At 48.7% G+C, this 23,550-nt stretch overlaps 1 protein-coding gene across 6 annotated transcripts in view; it reads left to right on the top strand.

The window, feature by feature from the left end:
• Positions 1–23,550, top strand: part of GRAMD1B (GRAM domain containing 1B) — a 168,066-nt gene that overhangs the window by 90,302 nt on the left and 54,214 nt on the right. Inside the window, exon 1 of one of the 6 annotated variants that reach the window (XM_066564572.1) lies at positions 88–194. The exons of 4 other annotated variants lie outside the window; for them this stretch is intronic. In XM_066564572.1, coding sequence (XP_066420669.1) covers positions 172–194 — 23 coding nt within the window. In that variant the 5' untranslated portion in view covers positions 88–171. Of the gene's footprint in view, positions 1–87; positions 195–22,919; positions 23,232–23,550 lie in introns of those variants that run through there. One more of the 6 variants, XM_066564573.1, reaches the window with a different exon arrangement.

Genomic DNA, 23,550 nt, shown 5'->3' with positions numbered 1-23,550 from the left:
TCGCCGCGGCTCCGGGGGCGCGGGGGGCGGCCGTGCCCCGGCTCGGCGCATGGGGCTCGGCGCTCCCCGCGGGACGCTCGCCGCCCGGGGCTGCTCCAATATGTGCTGGCACCTCTGGAGCTGTCAGTGGGCAGACAAGGACACGGGCAGCGGATTATCGTGGCTGTACTAATGAAAGGGTTCAAGCTCGCCTGGTAAGTGCGCGGTGCGGAGAAGGGCTGGGGGGAGGATGATCCCTTTCCCCCCCCTCTCTGCTCGAAATGGGGGAAAAAGGGATGAGATCCGCCAAGTTCCGCTGCGGCAATGCCGGGGGGATCTGGCTGCGGGGAGGGAGGCACGGGAGAGGCCCCGGTGATGGATGCGGCGCTGGGCCGCTGCTGTCCGGCAGCTCCGCAGCCGCTGCGATGCCCGGAGCGCTCCGGCCGCATCCCCCAGCCCTGCTCCGCTACCCGAGCCGCCTCACCCGGCTCACACAGGAAAATAACCGCGGGCACATCCTGCCGGAGAAAGGTGGGGGGATAAAAAAGCGGTTTGGATGCTGCGTGCGTGGAATGGCTCCTGCTCGGCTTGTCCTCTGAGCAGCGGGTTTTGGGGATGCTCCTCGCTGGCGTGGTGCTGTAAGGACATCGATAGCAGAGTTCCAGGGAGCCCGGAGCTGCCAGCAAGGTACCCGAGGGCTCCATAATTCTTTCATCATTCCTGGGTGTTTTGGGGAGAAACTCACCAGGTTTGGCTAAGTGGGCAGTGAAAGAAAACATTGTGTGGGTGAAAGGCAATTGAGAAAGCTCTGTGTGTGTGTGTCTGAAATATTCCCACAGAGATATTTCGTTGGTCAAGCTTGTATTTTTCAGGGGTAGGTAAATATATATTTATAATATATAATTGTTGGTCAAGTTTGTATTTTTCAGGGGTAGGTAAATATATATATATATATAATTGTGTATATATATACAATTACATATATATATAATTGTATATATATATACACAATTATATATATATTTACCTACATATATATATAATTGTATATATATACACAATTATATATATATAATATATAATTGTATCCTCTATTACATATATACATACATATATATATATATGTATGTAATAGAGGATACAATTATATATCTCTATATAAAATATAATATAAACCTGACCACCAAAGGCTTATGTAGAATCCTGAGTATATCAAAACTATTTTGAATTTCCAATATGTCAAAACCACTTAGTTGGAATAAATAGGCTTTGAATTATGATGATGAAATTGATTTAACCAGAACTTTATCAGATGGGAACGGTTCCACGGTTAACAGAGGAATGTGACTTCGTAATTTGGTTTGAATTGGATGACAAGGGCAATGGGAAGGCCTGTTTCTTTTCCTTAATCTTTTTTTTTTCTGCAATGAAAAAGGAAGCAATCATAGAAATAACAGCCTCCTTCTCAAGTGTGCTAGTTTGCATCAGGATGAATGTGGTGCTTTGAGATCCTCGCCTGTAAAGTGTGAGAAAACAGCAAAGTTATTTTGCATGTTATTTTACTTATTGTTGCTATTTTAATTTTATCTCTTTTTTTTTTTTTTTCTGTGTAAAAAATAAAAGCACCACAGTATAGCACTAGGAAGCATCTTGTACTGGGCCCCAGGGGACAGAGCCGAGCCAGGGATGACTCAATAGGTCATCTCTTTTTCTAATTTCTCTAATTCTGTCTTTTATTTAATTACACTGAGAGCCTTTGAATTTTCCCTGTGTGTACATGGCTGTGTGTCACACAGGCTGTACAAATGATACAGATATTAGCATTTGATAATATTACATGATTTTTTTTTTTTTTTTGGATAAAAAAAAAAGTCCCTCTCTCGCAAGTGATCCGCTGCCTTCTGTGCTGTGCAGTTGGGCTGAGGAGTTGCATAATAGCTCGGTGGAGTGGCAGGAGAGCAAAGCATGTGCTGGAGCTGCTGGGAACGCTGGGATGGAGCGGCTCTGCAGTGCCATGGCCCCGCTGCATCCCCACAAACCCGGCAGGGACAGCGCTGTGACGCTCCCAGTTCGTCCCAGTTCATCCCAGTTCATCCCGGCGCTCCTGGAGCTCCGGCTGGAGCATCCCCGGTGCCTGTGCGGGCTGGGGCCGAGCGGAGGCTCCGGAGCCCTCCTGGGGACATAAGCAGCTTACAGGGGGAAGTGCTGGCCGGGCTGCAGTAGGTGACGCTCTTCCCTCTCCCTTCCTCGGGCTCCCGGGACTCCTGGGCCCCTTTGTTCTCCATAAAGATCCCGAGCAGCTCCCCCCAGCTCTCCTGGAGTCACCTGACAGGTGCTACCCAAGCCCTGCATCCTCATCATCCAGTCCCAAAATTAAATATTCTGATTGCTTCCCTTATTTAATTATACAGCATTCTGGATCTCTGCAGCTGTCGCTCTGTTCCCCCTAGGATATTTTGTTTATTTGGTCGTGCTGCAATATCCAGCACAGGGGGGTGAGTTAGGGATGTTATTTCAGGCCCTGCTTTGCCCAAATCTGTGCGTTTGGAGGAGCACAGAATGAATGCAGGGCTCTCTGAACCTGCTTGGGGTGTTTAATGAGGGCTGGACAGCCTCGATACAAAATGAGCTTATAGGGTTGGGATTTCTGTAAAGGAAAACCATCCAGTGCATGGGCTGCAAACAAATCCTCTGGTCCTTGGTGCAGGAGCAGCACTGCTGGGGTTAACCCACATTTCCTCCCAGAGCCATGCTCAGAGAGACACATGATGTCTGTCTGTCTGTCTGTCTGTCTGTACCAGGGAGGGACAGAAAGCTGCCGGCAGCACAGCCTGCCCTGACCCTTAGGAGCAGCACCTGCCTTTCCCAGATTTCAGGCCCCACGTCCATCCTGTGCTGTGGGATCACACCAGATCCCACTGGGTGGGACACCAGGGGACCTCTGGGGCTGTGCTGGAGTTGCATAATAGCTCAGAGGAGTGGCAGGAGAGCAAAGCATGCGCTGGAGCTGCTGGGAGCACTGGGCTGGAGCAGCTCTGCAGTGCCAAGGCCCCGCTGCATCCCCTGGGTGTGCCCGTGCTGCTCCCTCTCTGCATGCCCTGCATTTCCTGCACTGCTGCTCCCCCACACCATGCCCTGCATTTCCTGCACTGCTGCTCCCTCTCTGCATGCCCTGCATTTCCTGCACTGCTGCTCCCCCACACCATGCCCTGCATTTCCTGCACTGCTGATCCCTCACACCATGCCCTGCATTTCCTGCACTGCTGCTCCCTCCCTCCATGCCCTGCATTTCCTGCACTGCTGCTCCCTCCCTCCATGCCCTGCATTTCCTGCGCTGCTGCTCCCTCTCTGCATGCCCTGCATTTCCTGCACTGCTGCTCCCTCCCTCCATACCCTGCATTTCCTGCACTGCTGATCCCTCACACCATGCCCTGCATTTCCTGCACTGCTGCTCCCTCTCTGCATGCCCTGCATTTCCTGCACTGCTGCTCCCTCCCTCCATGCCCTGCATTTCCTGCACTGCTGCCCCTCAATCCTCACACCATGCCCTGCATTTCCTGCACTGCTTCTCCCTCTCACCGTGCCCTGCATTTCCTGCACTGCTGCTCCGTCTCGCCATGCCCTGCATTTCCTGCACTGCTGCTCCCTCACACCATGTCCTGCATTTCCTGCACTGCTGCTCTCTCAGCACTCCCTGCATTTCCTGCAGCAGCCACCTCACCCTGCCCAAAATGATCTCATCCCCATCTGGTGGCCCGGGGGCTCTGCAGCACAGCTGGGGACAGCCAGGGGGGCTGGGTGACATCACAGAGTGGCAGTGGCACCGTGCAAGGACCCGCTGTGCTGTCACACTGTCCTGGTGGCAGCAGTGATGCTGCAGCCCCCGAGGATGCTGGCAGGACAGATGACAGCAGCAATTTGCCTCATCACAGTCTGCTGTCGTGGTTTAATTGGTCATTTTTGTGTTTTAATGCTGTTCCCGTCTTTATGTTGTGACCTGGTACTGTGAGAGAGCTTTTGCCTCCAGGCTGACATCACTGTTATCTCACAGCTCCTCAGGGACTGTAATCAGCCAGGCCTGGAGCTTTAAATCTCAGAAAGCCAAAAAACCACAACAGCCTTTCCCTCCCCTTCCATCTCAGGCTCTGCTGCTCGCCCTGCTCTTCCTTCTTAGGAGTTTTGGGGAGTTCATGATCCAACAGAGATGGAAACTAATTTAGATCTTAGATGAAAAATGGAAATCTAATGCCAGAAGAGCGTTGCAGGGACAAAAACAAGCTGGTAGCTGAATTGATGTCCCATAAATGGGATACTGAGTAAAACTCTGCTCGTCTGATTTTCCTTCTTTTGTGGTTCCTTCTGCATTGCTTGTGCTGCTGTGTTGCTTGGAATAGTTCTGAGCTGCAGAACCTGCAATCTGGAACCTACAGAGAAAAGAAGGGCCAAAGGCTTCACTAAAAATAAATCTGTAATTCATTTTTCTGCTAGTGCCTGTGGGTGAGGGGAAAAAAAAAAAACCCAACAAAACTCTCAATGTTCCAACACCCTACTTATCTGAGGGAAGGATCTATTATGTAGTCGTGGGGGTGGGATGGGAACTAGGTAGGGTTAGAGAACAGCAGAGCTAAAATTAGCAGTCGTTTGATGTCAGGGAGCAGTGAAGATTGACTCGAGGCAGTTTCAGTTCTGCCTTCTGGAGGCTGCGGCTGCAGGAGCCCCTTGGTGCCTCCAGCAGGCTGCCCCTGCCCTCCCAGCCCTGCAGATCTGGGAATCCCTGTCCCAGGGTGCGCAAAAGGGGCGGGGGGGGTTCCTGAGCTGTCACGCTCGTCCCACCCTGCTCTGCTCCCCGGCCTCGCCGCTCCTTTGAGATGGAAATTAACGGGAGGGGAGGCTCTGTCCTCGCTTCGCTGTGACACACAGGGGTGACAAACGTGGGTGTTTGGGATTCGTGGCTCCTTGATTACCCAGGAAATGATGAAGCTGCTTAAATCACTTCCAATTTGGTGCTGAAGCCGCAGAGCCTTAAAGAACTGCTGCGTGCAATGAACTTCGTCCCGTGGCACTGCAAATGATCCCAAATGAAATTGGATTTCCAAATCAATTCTTCCTCAATTTCTGGAGAAGCTTCACAAAATAGTTCTGTGAAAGTTACATAATTGTGCTGCTGTGCCCATTGTGCTGTTTGACCTTCACATTACAGGTCCAAATGTTGCATTTTCATTCTTTCCTGTCTTCATTGATTCTCCTGCTCCTTCATCACCCTTTGTGCCTTTTATTCAGGGGGAAGAAATAGGTGCTGATAATCCTCAGCTAAAAACCACCAGAGCTGACCCACATACATATAAATATGGTTTTTGGGGGAAAGGAGAGGCCTTAGCTCCTTATGAATTCTGCAAATGGATCTGAGGAATCAGGATGTTCCCGTTGGCTGCGGCAGGAAGAGCAAACCTCATTAACAGGTCGCTCATCTTCCCCTGCATCCAGAACATTCTGACCTGGCCACACATCCTGAACCTTCTGGCTGGCCATAAATTAAGGTTTTTATCCTTTTCCAGCAAGAAGATGCCGGGCCAGGTGTCAGGAAGGACAGCTTGGAGCAGCCTTGGCAGGTTTATTCTGTAGATGGTTCTGTGGCACACTGAGGGGTAATTAGCAGCTTTTGTGCTCATTTCTCAGGCCTTGGTGTTATTTTTTCTGCTCTTTTCCATGGTGGGAAGCACTGAGGAGCCTAATCTGAGTGCACTAAAGCCATGGAAAAGCTTCGCACACAATTCCCTTGGCCAGGCTGTGCTTGGGCACCAAGAGGGGCAGAAGTAGGAGCAGGATCAGCCCAGCAGCAGTTTCTGTCCTGGCTGCTCAGTGCCACACTGGATTAATACCTGCAGTGGCAACAGGCTGCGAAGCACAACTTTTATTTTAGCAAAAGTCTGAAATTACAGTGGAAGAAAACCATTTGAAATAAAACTAAGGCATTTTCAAACCCTTGATCTTCAAACCCTGACTGGGTTTGCTGTGTGATGATACACTGGCAAAAGCATCCCTTTAATATTTTTGTTTCTTATGTGGTTGGCTCTTGGCATCAGGTTTTGATTTAAATTTAGATAAACATCTGTAATTTTGTCCTCTAATATGTATGTGCAGATTGAGACCTCTCTGAGGGCAGCCAGACAGAGCAGTTCTGTCACTGAGGCCATGAAGAAGCAGCTGCACTTTGCAGAGTTTGCTGCAGCACCCAGAATCTCTCCCCCAGATCTCTCCTTGGGCTGCAGATTATTTTGGCTAATTGAATCCCAGTCGTTTGTTTTGCTGGGAAATTGCCTTCCCCCTCTTATCAGATGGCAAGATCACCTTGCTCTCTGTCTCCAGTCCTCAGAAATGTCAAGTGAAGGGCAGACTGGAGGGGCTCTGCAATCCTGCAGCCTTTGCTCACTCAGGGCCTGCAGCTGAGGCAAGTGAGGCACCAGCGGGGCTGTTCCAGGGGTTCTTTTCCTCACTAAAAAGCCTGAAAATGTGGAAAATTCAGTCAGGAAGAGATAAAGCATGGAGCTGAGGCTGCTGGGTGCTGTTTGAGAGCTCAGTCCTTTCTGAAGGGAAGGAAGGGGCTGCCTGTGGGAGCTGGGGGTCACAAGAGGCTCTGTTTGTGCCTGGATCTGTCCTTGACCATTTTCATCCTCATGGCGCCTCTGCCCCACTTTCCCTGCCTGCAAAATGAGGCAAACCAGTCTCTCCTTCCTTCTCCCTGTGCCTAGAACAGAGATTTTCAAGGGATAAGTTCTGGAAGGAGCTGTTGGACAGAAATCAGTCTCCTTTTCCTTCTCCCTGTGCCTAGAACAGAGATTTTCAAGGGATAAGAGCTGGAAGAAGATGTTGGACAGAAATTAACCTCCTCTTCCTTCTCCTCTGTTCTTGGAGCAGAGATTTTCATTCCCACATGTTGGGAAGGAGCTGTTGGACAGAAATCAGTCTCCTCTTCCTTCTCCCTTTGCCTGAGCAGAGATTTTCAAGGGACAAGTGCTAGAAGGAGCTGTAGGGCAGAAATCAGTCTCTCCTTCCTTCTTCCCCTTCCTGGAGCAGAGATTTTCATGGGATAAGTTCTGGAAGGAGCTGTTGGACAAAAATCAATCTCCTTTTCCTTTTCCCTTTGCCTGAGCAGAGATTTTCATTCCCACATTTTAGGAAGAAGCTGTTGGGCAGAAATCAGTCTCCCTTTCCTTCTCCCTGTGCCTGGAGCAGAGATTTTCATGGGACAAGTGCTGGAAGGTGCTGTTGGACAAAAATCAATCTCCTCTTCCTTTTCCCTTTGCCCGAGCAGAGATTTTCAAGGGATAAGAGCTGGAAGAAGATGTTGGACAGAAATCAGTCTCCTCTTCCTTCTCCTCTGTTCTTGGAGCAGAGATTTTCATTCCCACATGTTGGGAAGGAGCTGTAGGACAGAAATCAGTCTCCTCTTCCTTCTCCCTTTGCCTGAGCAGAGATTTTCATTCCCACATGTTGGGAAGGAGCTGTAGGACAGAAATCAGTCTCCTCTTCCTTCTCCCTTTGCCTGAGCAGAGATTTTCATTCCCACATTTTAGGAAGAAGCTGTTGGGCAGAAATCAGTCTCCCTTTCTTTCTCCCCCTTCCCGGAGCAGAGATTTTCATGGGACAAGTTCTGGAAGAAGCTGTTGGACTAAAATCAGTCTCTCCTTCCTTCTTCCTCTGCCTGGAACAACGATTTTCATGGGACAAGTGCTAGAAGAAGCTGTTGGGCAGAAATCACTCTCCCTTTCCTTCTCCCTGTGCCTGGAGCAGAGATTTTCCAGGGCCAAGTGCTGGAAGGAGCTGCTGGACAGTGTCCCACGTTTTTAAGTGCCTGATTCACCCCGTGTGTGTTGATAGTTGTGTTGGACCGATGAGAAGCTCTCGCATTGCTGGAATTTCTGCTGCATTTCTGCTCAGCAAGTGGGCAGGGGCAAGGCCTGGAAGAGGCAAAAATTCCCATCAAAACCCTTGTGGTGCTTCCTGACAGAATTACTGCATCCTGGTCAAGGCCTCTTCTGCTTTTTCCAGCTGAAATTCCAGATTTCTCTCTATTTTAAACAGTTTAAACTTTGGTTGGTTGAGCAGCTGCTGTGTTTTTGCTTGAACCTTCCCCAGAACTCCTCTGAGTTCAGGCCCTGGTTAGAAAGTGCATCTTAATGCCATTATTATTTTAATTGATGCTTATTACGACTGTAATAATAATTAATTACTATTTTCAGGATTTTGAGCCTGTTTGAAATAAACTGTAGAAGTTGCAATAATATATCCAAGGATGGAATATCCAAGCTCAGGAAATGGAGACACCAAACCCAAAATGCTGCACAGAGCCACGTGCTGAATACAAGATGCTGGAATGTTCTCTGAGCTTCTCCTTTCCTAAAGTTTTCCTTCTGGCCAGATTTAGGCCTGTGCTGTTGGTTATATGTTACATTTTCCAGCGGTTTATTCGCCTGTAACCATTTTTCCAGGACAGAATGATCTCTGTGGTCACAGCCAACAGATCTGAGGGCAGATGCTTCTGCTTTTTTCCCAACTAAAAAAAGATGCAAAATGCTGCCACTCTCCTTTGACAATGTCACAGCCACTCCACGCATGTGGCAGAAGAGCAGAGAAAGAGGATTTTGGGGATTTTTTTTTTTTTTTTGGAGATTCATATATTTGGGATATATATTTTGAATAATTTTCAAACCACTCAGAATACCAGGTTTGGTAGAATGTGGTTTTGGACCGCAGTTAATTTCAGGCCTTGCAATTGGAAGGAGAAAAATGGAGGAGAAAATGAGTGGAATGAAAAGGACTTTGGGGGAAAATTAGGTGTATTTTAAGGAGTAGGCAATGATTTGGTAACAGAAGAGATGTCCAGCTATGCACATAAAATTAGAAAAATTAGCTGGAGGGGGAACACACAACTTGTGTGGTTCAAGAACAGCTCCCTCTAATTAGAGTCATCCCCTTGATGAGATGCTGAGCAAATCAGGCTGTGTTTGAAGGATGGAAGGAGGTGGCCAGGCCTGAGCATTGCAGGGATCACTGGCGAGGTCTCAGCCCTGCTGCAGTCAGGACACACGAGGTGCTGTGAGTTAAGGGTTTGCATGGAGCCAGAGGAGATTCAGAGAGAGGCAGAGCTGTAATTTTGGTGTATTTCTGACCCCACAGCACCAGAAATAAAGCAGCTGTGGGGATGTGGAAGGAGTGCCCTTTGCTTGTGAGGCTGTGCAGCCCTCAGAGCTGGAATTGGGTTTTTTTCAGAGCTGTCAGCTGGTAGAGAAATGTGATGCACAACCTGGTGCACATTTTGGGAATGAGGTTTGGGAGGCAAAGCCAAGCTTAGCTGTAGGCCATGAAAGAAGGATGTGTCTGGAGGCCAGGGCTCACAGAACTGAGCAATATTCAGTGCCTGCTCCAGGGCACTAAAGCTGCAGCATTGCTTCAAATACCTGCTGCATTATTTTTCCAGCAGGAAGAACAAGTTCCCCGTGGATTCTTTTCTGTTTTAAAGGCAGCTGATAGCACAACTGGTCTGGGAAATAGAACTGTTTCTAAAATTGTGTTGTTTTACAGCAAAAGAGGCTCTTGAAAACAGAGATTTGTTGTGCTGGGAGATTTTCATGCCCCACTTTCCAGTTTGGAGGAAGAGATTCCATCCTAAACAATCAAGATGGACAAAAGGTAGAAGAAAGGAAGTGGAATTAGTCCTGGTTTGCAGATGAGGCACACAGAGATGAAAGGTGTTTTTCCTTTTAATTGTTTATTAATAGCTGTGTATTAATTCCCTACTGAAAGCTTGGCTTAGGAGAGCAAAAAATTATTATAGCTTAAACAATTCTCTAAAGAGAGCAAACTCTGCTGAAGTAAGGGCAGGATGAGGAATGCAAAATCCCTGTCCCCTGCACCTCTCACAGGGGATTTGCCCAGAGCCACAACCTGAATCCTTGTAATTGTCCCAAAACAACCCGAACCCTTGTAATTGTCCCAAAACAACCTGAATCCTTGTAGTTGTCCCAAAACAACCTGAATCCTTAAAATTGTCCCAAAACAACCTGAATCCTTATAATTGTCCCAAATCAACCTGAATCCTTGTAATTGTCCCAAAACAACCTGAATCCTTAAAATTGTCCCAAAACAACCTGAATCCTTACAATTGTCCCAAAACAATCTGAATCCTTGTAATTGTCCCAAAACAACCCATGCCTTGCTCATATTTGGAGATATCACAGTTGTCCTGAGGAAATCTGTTTTTTCAAGGATCACAGCCCAGATTAGGAACTCAGGATGATTTGGATTTCACTTTGCAAGGTTTCCCACGTGGAACTGCAAGTCCCAAGGATGTCTCTGTGTGTCTTGGAAGTTTTGGGGCAAGACAAAACAATCCTTGAAACTGTAACACTCAACCAGCCCTAATTTTGCAATTACAGGTTTGCAATCAATTAGGTTTGCAATCATTGCAAACCTTTAGAATCCTGCATTGCTTCAAACTGGGCTGCTGCCTCTTTAAAAAAATGGAAATAATGAAAGCAGAGCTAGAGACTGAAAGGAGTGTGATATAACTGAGGCATTGATCCGTGCTCCTGCCAATGGGGCGTCCTGTGCAGGGCCAGGAGCTGGACTTCAATAATCCTTGTGGGTTCCTTCCAGCTCCAGGATATTCTGTGTTTCTGTGGGCCTGTTTTGTATTTATTAACAGTTACCTTTTGCTGTTTATGAATGTGACAAGTGAAGGAGTTTGTTCCACTTCTCTGCTGCTCCTGGCTGTGAGGATTTGACTTCAGCCTTGTTTCTTTCCCACAATTTCATATCAGCCCATTGCTCATTGTTCAAAAAAAACAACCCCAAACCTTTTAATACAGCTTCTCTTTCTCTTCAATATTTACATTCTTCAAATATTTATTGACCACTCCACTTTGTTTACCCTCCAAGTTTGTTTTCACAACGAGCCTCATGAGTGCCGGGATGTTTTTGTTGCTTTCCTTTGAACTCGTTGCGCTGTAAGAAAATCTCTCTGGTTCTTTGCCACCCTTCTAAACGTGTTCCTGCTTGGGATTAACTGATCATACAGAGCAAATATTTCATCATTCCACGAGGGCTGATTGATCAGCTCCCAGTCACATCCGTCCTCCTTGCTCCTCTATCACGTTGCAGGAACATTTTTCATTTGCTTTCTGCTCTTCCCCTGTCCATCTGTGCTGCTTCCTTGCTTTTTAAATTCTTTAAATTGCTGGCTGTGGTTTTGTTTCCTCTGTTGCACCTGTCTGGAGTAGGTACAAAGCCAAGGACAGCAGCAGGGCTGCGTTCCTGCTTTTCCCAGACGGGAATCAGACACAGCCTCTGTTTATTTTTCCCCAGACAGGTTTTTTAAGTGTGTTTATAGACACTTCCAAGATGAGTCACATTGTTACCTTCTGCATTGTAGAACCTCCGTGCAGAAGATGGCCTTTCCCAGAGCTTGTATTTGGAAATGCCCGAGTGTTGGAGGCAAATATTTCTATTTATTCTAAATATTTCCTGTTGCTGCCGGCTGTTCTAGCAGGGAAATCGATGCTTTGTGTTGCCTGATGAGCTTTGGGAGGGTGTGCAGCCCCTCAGGGTGAAAAGCCAGAGCTTTGTGGGAGTGGGGAAGTGGAATTTCGAGGTAATTGGGATGTTTATGTCCAGCTGACTGCTCTGCTCCTTTGTCCTCACAGAAGTGCTCCCTGGTGGTTTGCACGGCGTTATATATTTAATATTATATATATATATATATATATATATATATATATATATATAAAAATTATATATATTCAATATATTATATTAAATTGTAAATAATGTATAATTTAATATATGATATATAATATAAAATATATAATATATAATATATATGTATTATATATAATATATTATAATATATATTATATATTATATATTATATATTATATATTATATATTATATATTATATATAATATTAAGTTATATATATTTAATAGGTGAAATATATATTAATATATTAATATTTAATATACATTAATCTACCTATATATATTTAATATATATCTATATTAAATCTCTGTACATTATAGAGCATTTAATAAAGCTCTGTTCAGGGTGCCAGGGCTGGGATTTTTCATGCAGCTCCCCTCGGGGTGCCAGGGCTGCAGTACCAGGGCGGCAGAACCGATGGGTAAGGGCAGGAGAGGAGCAAAAATCTGCAATTTCTCCTCGGCGAGGGCAGCGAGGAGCAGCCGGGGTTAAGCGGGTGATGTGGGACATCCTTAAAGCCACAGCGGGAGCTTTTCTCCGCAGCGGGCAGCAGCCGGCTGGGATGCCAGAGCCGGGCAGCGCATTGCAAAGGCGGCTTTGTTCCAGCCATGCCGAGCCCTTATCAGAGCGGGGAATCTTTGTGTCCACTCCTTTGGCGGCCCTGAGATGCCTCGGAGCGGCAGCAGCAGCGAGGTTCCCGGGCGGTTCCGTGCGGTTCCCCCCGGCGGGGTCGCAGGGCAGCGGGGAGGAACCTCCCGGGAAGGGCCATGCGCTGACAGGTGCCCCTGGAATCCTTGAATCCTCGTTTCTCACCTCCCAGGCGGGCGGGGAATCCTCCCTGTGTGTGTGTGTGTGTGTGTGTGTGTGTGTGTTTGTGTGCTGGGGGTCAGGCAGCTCCTCGGGAAAAAGGATGTGGGGCTGGGATGGAGATGCTGGGATGGAGATGCGGCTGATGGGGGAATGTCAGTCTGGGGGGAAGGGATGTGGGGGCAAAAGCTGGGGATGGTGGAGAATATTCCCAGTGGCATCCCAAGAACTCGTTTGTTTGTGTTGGGTTTGAGGTGAAATTTTGGTGCTCCTGATCCCTCCTGGCCGCTCCTGCAGTGACACTTGGGAGTACAGTGGCAAAAGATTTGACTCTGTGCTGAGGGAAGAAAAGGAGGCTAAATAATGGAGGCAGTACTGCAATGATTTTCATTTTTCACCTCCCAGGCAGGGAGGAGAATCCTTCCTCTATGTGTGTGTGTGTGTGTGTGTGTGTGTGTGTGTGCTGGGAGGTCAGGCAGATCCTCGAGAAAAACGATGTGGGGTTGGGATGGACATTCTGGGAATGTAAATATTGAAGAGAAAGAGAAGCTGTATTAAAAGGTGGCTGATGGGGGAATGTCAGTCTGGGGGGAAGGGATGTGGGGGGAAAAGCTGGGGATGGTGGAGAATATTCCCAGTGGCATCCCAAGATGTGTTGATGTTGGGTTTGAGGTGGAATTTTGGTGCTGCTGGTCCCTCCTGGCTGCCCCTGCAGTGACACTGGAAGTCCAGTGGCAAAACATTTAACTCTTTGCTAATGGAAGAAAAGGAGGATAAATAATGGAGGCAGCACTGCGATGATTTTGCAGGCACCTGTAATGAGGCTGAGCTCCTGTTTCTGGCCTTTTTCCTTGTGTTTAGGGCAGCCTTATTCTCCACCTTGCTTATTCATGTGGGCAGGGACTGCACTGAGCAGCTCTGTGGGGGTTTTTGGTCAGTTTTGGGGTGAGCCCAGCAGATTCCAGGAATCTGGAAGAAAGGGCCAAGAGAAGTTAAGGAAGTCAGTGGGAGCAGGGGTGAATCCAGTTGGGCTGGGGTTGGAAATCAGAGGTGGCACAGGGCAGGTCTGAAGGCAGAGACTGGGGCAGTGCTGTGTAGGAGGCTGCAGGAGGCTGGGATCTGTTTGGATAACCAGATTGGAACAGCTGGGAGGAATGGAGAAGCTGGAATATCCATAACAGAACAACACAATGCAGAAGCACCCACTGCACCAGCCGGTGCTGGAGAAAGAGATTGGCCCATGGACCATTTTAGGACAATTAGGACAATTTCCCTTCTCTTTATGAATGAGCTGTGAGCTCTTGCAGCTCAGCCCAGCAGGGAAGAGGGAGCAGAGGGGTGCTGGGTGCTGGATGGGGCCTGTCTGTACCAGGAGGCTGCTGCAGGCCAGCCCCTGGCACAGCTCTGTGGATGCTCATTCTGCTCTCCCCAATGGCAGCTATTGAAGCTTTAGCCAGATGTCAGGGAACTCTCCCTTTGTGCTGGGCCTGCACGGGAGCAGCACGACTGCTCAGTTCCTGGGAGCAGAGAGGGGGTGGCTGTCTCAGATTCCCAGTGGCATCCCAAGAACTCGTTTGTTTGTGTTGGGTTTGAGGTGAAATTTTGGTGCTCCTGGTCCCTCCTGGCCGCCCCTGCAGTGACACTTGGGAGTACGGTGGCAAAAGATTTAACTCTGAGCTGAGGGAAGAAAAGGAGGATAAATAATGGAGGCAGCACTGTGATGATTTTTGTTTTTCACCTCCCAGGCAGGGAGGGGAATCCTTCCTCTGTGTGTGTGTGTGCTGGGAGGGCAGGGAGCTCCTCAGGAAAGGGAAAAGGATGCAGGGCTGGGATGGAGAGGCTGGGATGGAGATGCAGCTGATGGGGGAATGTCAGCCTGGGGGGAAGGGATTTGGGGGAAAAAGCTGGGGAAGAACTTAAGGTGGAGAATATTGCCAGTGGCATCCCAAGAACTCATTTGTGTTGGGTTTGAGGTGAAATTTTGGTGCTGCTGGTCCCTCCTGGCTGCAGTGACGCTGGGAGTCCAGTGGGAAAACATTTGACTGTGCTGAGGGAAGAAAAGAAAATAAATAATGGAGGCAGTACTGTGATGATTTTTGTTTTTCACCTCCCAGGCAGGTGGGGAATCCTTCCTTTGTATGTGTGTGTGCTGGGAGGGCAGGGAGCTCCTCAGTTGGGGTGGAAGGGATGTGGGGGCAAAAAGCTGGGGAAGAACTCAAGGTGGAGAATATTCCCAGTGGCATCCCAAGAACTCATTTGTTTGTGTTTGAGGTGGAATTTGAAATTTTGGTGCTGCTGGTCCCTCCTGGCTGCCCCTGCAGTGACACTGGAAGTCCAGAGGCAAAACATTTAACACTTTACTAATGAAACAAAAGAAGGATAAATAATGGAGGCAGTACTGTGATGATTTCACAGGGATCTGTAATTTGGCTGAGCTCCTGTTTCTGGCCTTTTTCCTTGTGTTTAGGGCAGCCTTATTCTCCACCTTGTTTTATCTGTGGTCATGGGGGCAGGGGCTGCACTGAGCAGCTCTGTGGGGGTTTTTGGTCAGTTTTGGGGTGAGCCCAGCAGATTCCAGGAATCTGGAAGAAAGGGCCAAGAGAAGTTAAGGAAGTCAGTGGGAGCAGGGGGGACACTGGAAGTCCAGTGGCAAAACATTTAACTCTGTCCTGAGGGAAGAAAAGAAGATTAATAACAGAGGCACTACTGTGATGATTTCACAGGGACCTGTAGTTAGGCTGAGCTCCTGTTTCTGTTATTTTTCCTTGTGTGTAGGGCAGCCTCCTCTGAAAAGCTGTTTTGCTTTTCCCTTCATCCTCCCTGCAAAGGGGAGCTGCTCCTGCTGAGGTGCACTCAGGCCCTGTCTGCCTGATCTCCCCAGCCCTCAGCACGCTGCTGTAACCCAAATAAATGCAGGAGTTCCTTTTATTAGTGCTCCATCTCAGAGACATCTGCTGGGTTATTGATGTGCCTGGTAATCTTCATTTTCCAGCGCACTGCTGGGTCCATTATCTGTCAGACAGAGCAAGGGCTGCTGGGCTAAAAGATGCAGGAGGACAGAACGTGCAATGGCTCCCCAGGAAACAACAGATGGATTTAGTGCCAAGCAGAGGAGCTTCAGGTGTGTGAGTGGTGCATGGGTAGAAACCCCAGAGAGGGGATTTGGGGGTGAGAAGCTCAGCCAGCCTTTCCCACTGCATCATTCCAAACTGGCAGCTTCCAGGTGGGATCTGCTGCCTGTCCCTGGTGCTGTGTGCTCTCCATTTCTCCTCACATCTGTCCTGCAGTGCCTCTCCATGCTGGGATGGGATTCTCTTGGCATCAACCAGCAGGGAAAAACTGATTTGCCTTGTGCTCCTCTTCCTCCTCATTTTCAGAGATCACACGGATTTAAAGAAGGCCAGAACTGCATTGAGCACCCTCCTGGGCATCACTGTGAGCTCATAGCTGTGATTCCTCAGGGATTTGGGGCAGCCCTTGGCTGTCACAGACACATTTTATGAAAAATCCTTAATTTTTTTCCTCCTGAGAAGCTGAGAGGCCTCAGGAACAAAATGCAAACAATGGTTATCTGCTGCTGTGGAATGCAACAGGTGCATCTGGGATTGGTCTCATGTGGTTGTTTCTAATTAATGGCCAATCACAGCCCAGCTGGCTCGGACTCTCTGTCCAAGACACAAGCTTTTGTTTATTCCTCCTTCCTTTTCTATTCTTAGCCAGCCTTCTGATGAAATCCTTTCTTCTATTCTTTTAGTATAGTTTTAATATAATACATATCATAAAATAATAAATCAGCCTTCTGAACCATGCAGTCAGATCCTCGTCTCTTCCCTCATCCTCAGACCCTGTGAGCACCGTCCCACTTGGCTGATGAGGAACCTGCCCAGACAGACTCTGGCCATGCTACAAATGCTTGTCCTGGCTGGTGCAGCTCCAGCTCTCACTCCAGCCCTTGTTGGTGCTGAACCTCCCCACAGCCTTTTCCCTCCCATCCATGCCTGCACCTCTCCTGCCCCTGGCTCCCCAGGTGCTGATTGTGCTGCTTGTCTGGGCCTGGTGTTGGGGACAGCAGGTAGGGCTGTGTGTCCTGGCTGAGGTGGGACCTGCTGCTGGTGAATGTCTTTAATTCTGTGTGGTTCCTTTTGTGCAATTAAGGAGAGCTAATTAGCTCCTCTTAGTGCAGTCTCCTTGCAGAGGTAGCTGACCTCTTGTTAATCCTGGATTAAGTTCTTACCAAGAACTGGCTCTTTGTGTGTCCCAGTTAAGATGTTGACACTTTGTTCTCTCTCTCTCCTTGTTCTCCTCCTCCCCCTCTTCCTCCCCATGCCTTTGAGCACATGATTCCCTGCCTCCTCCGGCCCCCACTGCTCTAGGAATCCATGGACTCTGTGAAAATGCCACTGCCAGCTCAGAAAGACTTTTGCTTGGTCTGGCACCTGTCTAGGAGCCCATTTTCCACAAGGAGAAAGGGAGAGTGCTTCTTGTTGCTTGGCAGGGTGGTGTCACAGACATCTTTTATGAAAAAATCCTTTCTTTAGGATTTTTCCTCCTGAGAAGCTGAGAGGCCTCAGGAACAAAATGCAAACAATGGTTATCTGCTGCTGTGGAATGCAACAGGTGCATCTGGGATTGGGCTCATGTGGTTGTTTCTGATTAATGGCCAATCACAGCCCAGCTGGCTCAGACAGAGATTCTGAGCCACAAACCTTTGTTATCATTCTTTCTTTTTCTATTCTTAGCCAGCCTTCTGATGAAATCCTTTCTTCTATTCTTTTAGCATAGTTTGAATGTAATATATATCATAAAATAATAAATCAGCCTTCTGAACCATGGAGTCAGATCCTCGTCTCTTCCCTCATCCTCAGACCCCTGTGAGCACGGGCACAGGCTGGGAATCCTGTGTGGTTTGAGGAGCAGCACCCGTGGGCTGAGCAGGAGTTGTCAAACAGGAGCAATCCCCAGCCAGGGAATCCCCCTGTCCCAAGCTGTGCAGTCAGGAGTCCTCCCCTTCATTCCTGAAGAGGGAGAATAGCAAACCAGCAAATTAAACATGTGCAAAATGCTAATTACCACCCAGTTTCCCAGCAGTGCTAATCCTGCTTGCACATCTCCAGGTTGTTGCACTGGGTTTTCCCTCGGGACATGTTTTCCTTCAATGTTTCTTGACATTTCTGTTGTGTCTTTTTCAAAGGCAAGGCTGGCAATAAAACACAAGTGTGTCCCGCTGGTTCTGTTCTGCACTCAGCTGACGAGCAGAGCTGTGGGGGAAGAGCTCTCCCAGTGGCTTTAAGTTTTCAAACCAGATCAGATTAAAGGTGGGCAAAGAATTACGGGGAGGGGGGGGGGGAAATGTGTTTACCCACCCAGGTGCTCATTGTTGCCTGACGTTCTGCAGACAGATTTTAAAGGCCTCTTTTTGTGTTTCCCTGCTGGTGTGCCTTACAGGGAGGGTAGGATTGCTCTGGAGAGCTGATCCCAGCCCCACCTGATGCTCTGCAGGTCTGGACAGCCAGGCCCTGCTGTGGATCTGTCACCAGCCCTGGGCTTTAATTACCCAGCCAGTGCCTCGTTTCCTCGGGGCTGGGAGATGCAATATGCATGAGAGTGCTTGTGTTACAGCAGCACCACAGCCCTGCAGGCACTGCAGGGGCAGTTTGGGCAAGGAGAAGGCGCTGCCTGCCTGGCCACTGAAGAGCCTGGCCCAGGAAATTGGAGGGAGGGATGCCCAGATGTGGCTCTGGTGCTTGGTAGAGCTGTGGTGTGCAAGGGGCAAAGTTATGGGGAATTTGGAAAACCACAGAGCACCTCTAAAGCTTTACAAACTCGGTCACATCTGCAAAGTTTCACCCCAAACTCTTGGAAGGACAAAGAGCTTTTACATTTCTGCAGCACCATCCCTGGCCCTGAAGACAGCTCATTTCATGGTGATAAAAGTTGGATGAAACTGCACTGAGAGAGGCTCTTTAGGAGCCTTTGAGGAAGCTCAGGGCTGTGACCATGTCATGCTCAGCAGGCAGATGCTCACATTGTCCTTCACACATGAAATGAAGTCCTTGTCCTGAGTCTTGAACAGCAGGCTCGTGCAAGCGAGCCCAGCTGGCATAAAATGCATTCTTGCAGCTCTTGAACAAGACAGGAATTTGCAATTTTATGTCCAGAAAAGCTTCCTTAAAGGCTCCTAAAGATCCTCTCTCAGTGCAGTTTCATCCAACTTTTATCACCATGAAATGAGCTGTCTTCAGGGCCAGGGATGGTGCTGCAGAAATGTAAAAACTCTTTGTCCTTCCAAGAGTTTGGGGTGAAACTTTGCAGATGTGACCGAGTTTGTAAAGCTTTTGAGGTGCTGTGTGGTTTTCCAAATTCCCCATAACTTTGCCCCTTGCACACCATGCCAGATAAGCCTAAGAAGCTTTTCTCTAAGTAAATCTTGCATTTTAACCACTTTTCTTACAGTGCTTTTGGAAGGAGGACTTTTGTTTGATTCATTTCTCTCCCGACAGTCTGAAGGGTGGGTTAGACTTCACCTCATGTCTGTCCTGCCACTCCATGACCTGCTTTGAGCCTTTGTGTGTTCCAGATCAGAAGCAGCCATTATATTGAATTTATCACAGCATTTGGGTCAGTGTAACTCGTGTGGCTATTGAAAAATAGCATCTGTTCAAACCTTAAAATTCATCCAGACTAAATGTATCAACATTTGTGGAGGCTAAGAATTGTGGTTTTAACTATTTTCTCACTTTCTGGAAAAGAAAAAAAACACTGAAAGATCCATAGGCTGTAAAACAAAATGGGACCATTCAGATATCTCATTCCAAGTGCTGTTGAATGCAAAGTGTGAGGCTTGAATTGATTCTGGTTGGAGGTACAGAACAGTGTTTGGGAGAGCACAAACCCTTGCATAATAATGCTTGCCACAGATGGGTAATTGAGCCTTGAATTAGTTACAGTGGTTAGTTTTGTTTGCTTCCCAAAATAGGTTTCTCTTGTCTGGTCAGGATTCATCCAGCTCCAATTTTCAGCAATTCCAGCTGATACCCAGCGGGATCAAACCTGGATTCCAGGTGAGCATTTAAATTTTGCCATTCCTTGGCCTCCAGGCTGTGCTGGAAGGATTCAGTGCCTTTAGTGCTGGTTGCTCTTCTCTGGGTTTATCCAGATTATCCACTCCCTGACCCTGGTTACAATCCTGCACGTGGTGTTTCAGTGGGAGTCACCATCCTTGGGCACAGGGAGTGGGAAAATTTCAATTTAAAACGTCATTTCCTTGAAGTAAATTACTAATTCTCCAGCTGGCAAACTTTGGGAAGCATTTGGAACAACAGAACTGACCTCAGGCTGATGGATGCCACAAAGTTATTTAGAACAGTGGATTCTTGTGCACCTAGGTGTAATCTCTGAGGAATATGAAGGTGCTGGCAGTGTTGTGATATCCAGACAGAGGCGTGGATGGTGGTGCTGCTTTCAGTTTAAAATCCTGTGCAGCCTTTGAATGACACTGATCTGAGCCTGCTGGAGCACCTCCTGCTCCCACGGGCGTTCATCACAGTGGAATGATGGATAATCAGCCTTTTGGGGAGATGCCCTTCTGGGGATTAGCACCCAAAGCTGGGACTGACTGTCAGGAGAAGAGAAAATGCTCAGCCCTGGGTGTGGAAGGAGCAAAATACAACAAGAGCAACAAAGGGCAGAGTGATCAGTATTTACAGCATCCAAGGAACAGCTCCTTGTGCTGTCAGTGAGGGTCATTCACAGCATCCCAAGTCCAATAATTCAGTGTAATTCCACACGAGGACACTTGTGCTCAAATCAGGGGTGTCAGTGCAGCTCCAGCTCAGTTCTACTCTATTTCCTTGCATACACAAGCCCTGGGAGGCAAATGCAAGCTGGGTGATTGCTTTGCTCTCATAATCCTTCATCTTAATTTTTATTGTACTAAGAGGGACTTATTGTCCCTTATTTATTGTATTGAGAGGGACTGAAGTCCATCTCCATGTTCAGGAATAAAGATGTCCCCAAGCAGGTTTGGAGGGATACAGTGTCCTAATGCTGAAAAAGCTGTAAACTTTGCTGGATTATGTTGCTTTAAAAATCCCAGGCCTGTTTACACATGGATAAACGCTGCAAAAGAAACAAAACAAAAAAAAAGAAACCAAATTAGCTTCCTAGATGGAGCCGGCTAAATTGAGTTGAGGTCACCTTAACTCTGAATGAGCGTTGTTTAATTCAGCTCAGATAATCCACGTGGCTGCTTAATTAGGGTTTAATTTTCCTGCCTGTTCTTGCTTACAGGCTTTGAAACTTTCTCCCAGCAGCGCGTGTGCGGCAGGGAGGACAAAACACAAAACACAAACCACAATGTTTCCAACCTGTCAGATTTTAACTCCTGGCGTTTTGTTGGTGTCCTTGGAAAGCGTTTAGGGTCGGTTTTTTTTGGGGTTCCTCGGGGGAGGTGCCAGCAGGGCAGGCAGGGAGGGAGGTGGGGAGGACAAACACATTTCCAACCTGTTGGATTTTAATTGTAGTGTTGTTTAAATCCCCGAAAAGCCTTTGGAGGGGTCTCTTTGCCAGGGAGATGCGAGCGGGGCAGGGAAGACAAACACAACGTTTCCAACCTGTCGGATTTTTAACTTGTAGCGTTTAAATCCTTGAAAACCTTTTGGGAGTCTCTTTGGAGGGGGTGATGTGAGTGGGGTGTGCACATTATGTAAAGCAGGGAGGACAAACACAACGTTTCCAACCTGTCGGATTTTTAACCTGTAGTGTTTGTCCAAGCCCTTGTAAAGCCTTTGGGGGTCTCTTTGGCAGGGGAGACGTAAACGGGGTGGGCACATGATGTAAAAAGGGGAGGAAAACCACAACGTTTCCAACCTGTCGGATCTTTAATTCCTTGTTTAAATCCTTGAAAAGCTTTTGGGGATCTCTTTGGAGGGGGTGATGCGAGCAGGGCAGGCACATTCTGTAAAATGAGGAGGACAAACACAACATTTCCAACCCGTCGGATCTTTAACTCATAGAGCTTGTTCAAGCCCTTGTAAAGCCTTTGGGGGTCTCTTTGAAGGGGTGATGCGAGGGGGGCGGGCAGGGGTGGACTCATTATGTAAAACGGGGAGGACAAACACAGCGTTTCCAACCTGTCGGATCTTTAACTCCTAATGTTTAAATCCTCAAAAAGCGTTTGGGGGTCTCTTTGGCGGGGCACATTCTGGAAAGCGGGGAGGACAAACACAAGACAGGTTTCCAACCTGCCGGATCTTTAGCTCGTAGCGTTTTTCCAGCCTTTTTAAAGCGTTTGGGGGTCTCTGCTGGGGCGATGGGAGTGGGGCAGGCAGGGGTGGGCACATTCTGTAAAACGAGGAGGACAAACACAACATTGCCAGCCTGTGGGATTTTAACTCCTAGTAGTGTTTGGGGGTCTCTTTGCCGGGGTGTTGCGAGCGGGGCGGGCTGGGGTGGGCGCACTATGTAAAACGAGGAGGATACACAACGGTTCCAACCTGTCGGATTTGTAACTCATAGCATTTAAATCCTTGAAAAGGGTTTGGGGGTCTCTTTGGCGGGGGAGACGCGACTGGGGTGTGCACATTATGTAAAGCGGGGAGGACAAACACAGCATTTCCAACCTGTCGGATTTGTAACTCGTAGCGTTTTTTCCAGCCCTTTTTCCAGCCTTTGGGGGTCTCTTTGCCGGGGCGATGCGATCAGGCCGGGCAGGGGTGGGCTCACTATGTAAAACGAGGAGGACAAACACAGGACCGGTTTCCAACCTGTCAGATTTTTATCTCGCAGTGTTTAAATCCTCAAAAAGGGTTTGGGGGTCTCTGCTGGGGTGATGCGAGCCGGGCGGGCAGGGGTGGGCACATTATGGTAAGACGAGGAGGACAAACACATTTCCAACCTGTCGGATTTGTAACTCATAGCGTTTGTCCAAGCCCTTGTAAAGCCTTTGGGGGTCTCTTTGCCGGGGGAGACGCGAGCAGGGTGTGCGCATTCTGTAAAACGAGGACAGACACAACATTTCCAACCTGTCGGACTCGTAGCGTTTGTTCCAGCCTTTTTAAAGCCTTTGGGGGTCTCTTTGGCGGGGGAGATGCGAGCGGGGCGGGCACATTCCGTAAAACGAGGAGGACAAACACAACGTTTCCAACCTGTCGGATTTGTAACTCGTGGCGTTTTTTCCAGCCCTTTTTCCCAGCCTTTGGGGGTCTCTTTGCCGGGGCGATGCGATCGGGGCGGGCAGGGGTGGGCGCATTATGTAAAACGAGGACGACAAACACAACGTTTCCAACCTGTCGGATTTGTAACTCGTGGCGTTTTTTCCAGCCCTTTTTCCAGCCTTTGGGGGTCTCTTTGCCGGGGCGATGCGATCGGGGCGGGCAGGGGTGGGCGCATTATGTAAAGCGCTGCGCAGGCGTGTGCGCGGAGCGTGTGCGGCCGCACCGGGCAGCATCAGCGGGGGGACGGGCATGGGCACGGCCGGGGCCGGGGCAGCGCCGCGGTGGCCCTGAGAGCCCCGGCAGGGGCCGTGCCATGCTGCAGGAGGTGAGTACCCTCCCGGCCGGCCGCACAGTGCATGAATGAATGAGTGAGCCCCATGAATGCCGGGCGATCCCCACTGAATTCCGCCTAGCTGCTGCCGCTGCCGCTGCTGCTGCTGCTGAGCCGCTCCACGCTCCCCAATGGCTGCCAGGTCAGTGCTGTCGCTGTCACACGTGTGTCACACGCAGGGCTCGGCTCTGGCGGCTCCTCCATCGCACACAGGCGCTCTCCGGGCAGATTAAAGCTGGAGTCCATGTTGGTTGCTGCTGCTGCTGCTGCTGCTCCTCTGCGTTCGGGGGACGGGAGAGCAGGCGGCGTGACATCATGGTGCAGAGATGCTTCGTTTCTCTTTCTTTCCGCGGGCTGATCCCTTCTTAATTTTCATTTTATTTTATTTTTTTCTCCCTCTCCTTGTTCTCTTCCCCCCCACGCACGTGCCCTGCCTCTCCTGCAGGGCGGAATTGCTAAAA

The sequence above is a fragment of the Molothrus aeneus genome, chromosome 22, assembly GCF_037042795.1.
Source record: "Molothrus aeneus isolate 106 chromosome 22, BPBGC_Maene_1.0, whole genome shotgun sequence".
Taxonomy (NCBI): domain Eukaryota; kingdom Metazoa; phylum Chordata; class Aves; order Passeriformes; family Icteridae; genus Molothrus; species Molothrus aeneus.
The sequence above is the reverse complement of the archived record's forward strand: the minus strand, read 5'-3'. Positions and strand labels throughout refer to the sequence as shown.